The 2,739-nt window shown below is 52.6% G+C and overlaps 1 protein-coding gene across 1 annotated transcript in view; it reads right to left on the bottom strand.

Moving 5' to 3' along the window:
* The window catches only part of LOC146600820 (THAP domain-containing protein 1-like), a 10,769-nt gene that overhangs the window by 6,708 nt on the left and 1,322 nt on the right, over window positions 1-2,739 (bottom strand). The window contains exon 2 of the mRNA XM_085317899.1: window positions 2,052-2,110. Coding sequence (XP_085174025.1) covers window positions 2,052-2,110 — 59 coding nt within the window. The remainder of the gene's footprint in view (window positions 1-2,051; window positions 2,111-2,739) is intronic.

A 2,739-nucleotide genomic window follows, 5' to 3' on the forward strand; every position in this document is an offset into this window, starting at 1 on the left:
GACAGAAACGGGACGCGGCCTCTCCCAACTCCAAGATGGCGGCGCCAGCTTCAGCGCAACTCTCGCGGTGACAGCGCGCCGCGCTCGCCTATTGGCAGATCTCGGTGCGGGGGCGGAGCCTTCCCCCCGGACTCACCAATCCCCTTTCCCGGCGGCGGCGCCCTGCCCTCCGCCGCTCCGCCGCCCGCACATCTGGCAGCTGCGGGCGCGGTGGCTCCGAGCGCCCCTGCCCGGCACCGCACGGCGCGGAGCCCGGGGCCGCGCCGCCGCCGCCGCAGCGGGCGGGGACGGCCGGGGCCGGGAGCACTCCCTTGCCAGACCACCTCGACGTGACACGTAGTTACAGTACTGGGGGGGGGGGGAAGAAAACTCACCAAAAGTTCGCTAGCGGGCCCCTGATATCAGCAAATACGAGAGAGGAAATAAATCGCTACACCACTAGCAGTAAGTTTATTTGTTAAAGKGGCTTCTGTGTTTTTCCATTTTGTAGGAATTCCAAATTCCCAGTCTGCATTGGGATAACTGTCCTGTGTCAATGGCTCTTGGCAGATGTGTGGCGAAGGGGCCCATCTTTAGTGTCACCTGCTGCAGGAAATAACTGAAATGAGCTTTACCTCTCTGTGATCATGTATTTAACCCCTGCCAGGGAAAGACTGAGTAACTCCAAGTGACTTGAAGGATGAGATCAGCTGCCACCATCGCAGGTGTTTAAGAGGCACACAGCGTAGTCTGATTCCTCTTTTCCTCCTCAAGTATGGTGCAGTGGACTAGTTATCATTTAAAATATTCCAGGGACAGCAGTTCTGCAAAGAATAATAGCTTGTTGAGRACCACCCTCCTCTCAAAAGCAGCAACAGCCCTCTGATCTTTTGGGAGAAGCCAGTTCTGACACATCTCTCTCATCCCCAGAAACTCTCCTTTTCTTCTCACACAATTTATAGTCTCCTTTTCTCTTTAACTCCCTCCATCCTCTTGTTTTCTAATGTGGCTTCTCTCCCACAAGATATTCCCTCCTTACTGAAATAGTTTATTTTCCAATGTCTTCATCCAAGTTCTCCAAACTTCTAATACTGTTAATCCTGTTTCTCTGAGGATGTTTACAGACTCTTGTCTCCCAAATCACCAAGCTTTCTACCTTCTTAGAAATCTCCTTTCTAGTTTCTCTGAGGCCATTCAGGTAACTCTGCCCTTCCGGAGTTCTTCCCTTGAACTTCATCAGAGACTCATGTCTGTAAATTGCCTCTTCACTTCTTTTTTCTAAAGCTATCCTTTTACCTCTCTCAATTTTTCCAATTCCTCTTTGCTTCCTGAGGTTTTCCGGACAGTTTTTCCTCTTTCTCTTTCTAGATACCTCTTCACTTGCCCTGCCTCTGTCCCCTCTTGTCCTTAGGATCTACTGTACCCACTGTCTTAGTCCACCCTGCCCAGCAGGGCTTAGGAGTTTGTTCACATGATGCCTTGTCCTCTTCTAGATGCTCTCCTGCCCACCTCCACCAGTGTTTGTGAAGCGTCTCTATCCTCTTTACATGCCACTCTCTAACTCTATTAGCAAGATCTCCTATTTACTAGCTTTCCCAGATTTTTCTTTCTCTAGCCAGCAAATCTGCTGCAGTATCAGGGAGCAGCAGAAGGGTTTCCCCTTGAAAGAAGATGAGCAGGGAGCTGGGGGGTGGCCAGAGCACAGACAGCATCTGAAGGGGCCAGGGCACAGGTAATAAGATCCATCAACGGCCCCCAGCAAGAATAAGTGATGAACCTGGTTCAGGGTCCAGGCAGGAGCAGCAGGAAATGGTGCCAGAGATGGGACTTGAAACAAGGCTACGACACTGATCTCATGTCCATTTGGGAGCTGGGACTGGAGCCCAGCACCACTACGGTGTCATTGAGGCAGAGGCTGACAGCCTGGGGCTGAGCTGAAGTGGGGTCTCTGGCCCATGGGCAGGGTCCTGAGTGCCACAGGAGGCTATGAAGGGCTGCTGAAGCCTGACAAGGCTGTGTTAGCCTGGTCTCCTGGCTAACACTGAAAGGGGAAACATCCGCCCAGGACAAACTGCCTCCTGACTTGACAGTAGCGTCTCTGCCTCCTCCTCCTTCTGGTTTTGGAGCAAACCTAGGCACAACAAAGGCACAGCAGCACAGCCACACAAAAGCAACAGTGTCCAGCACAGYTGAGCAGCCCTCCTATATCTTGGGAGAACAGGCACTTGGTCCCGATGTGCATGGATGAAATGACTGGGGAGAAGGCATAAGTACGCTGCTGAAGAGTAAAAGATAGGGAGGAGGTATTGGCGGGTCATACAGTGATGGGGAGAACAGGTGATTGCATAGGTGAGCCACAGAGGCTCTGAGTTTATGAGACAGTGAGCTGACTTAAAAGGCTTAAGAGAGCTCTCATCAGCTCTGTCGGGATCATGCGAATATCTCCTGATACAGAGGCTTTTTTTAATACATCGAGTAGGAAAGGATTTCCTCATCCCACAAGAGTTTCAGTGATCGCGGGGGGGGGGAGGGGATTGTTTCAAACGAAGGTGGACAATAAAGAGAAAAAAACTCCAGAATTGGAAAAAAATGGAAAACATTTTGTCTAAATGTTTTCTTCCCGACACAAGGCGGTGCGTCAGGGCCCCCCGCCCCGCGGACAGACTCAGCTCTGCCCGAGCGGCATTTTCCGCCGCTGGCGGAGCTCCTCCCCGCGGCGCCCCGCGCAAGGCGGAGCGCGGCGCGGCCGGCAGGCGGCTC

The sequence above is a fragment of the Rhea americana genome, unplaced genomic scaffold (assembly GCF_003343005.1).
Source record: "Rhea americana isolate MKP2758 unplaced genomic scaffold, rheAme1 scaffold_115, whole genome shotgun sequence".
NCBI classification, from domain to species: Eukaryota; Metazoa; Chordata; class Aves; order Rheiformes; family Rheidae; genus Rhea; species Rhea americana.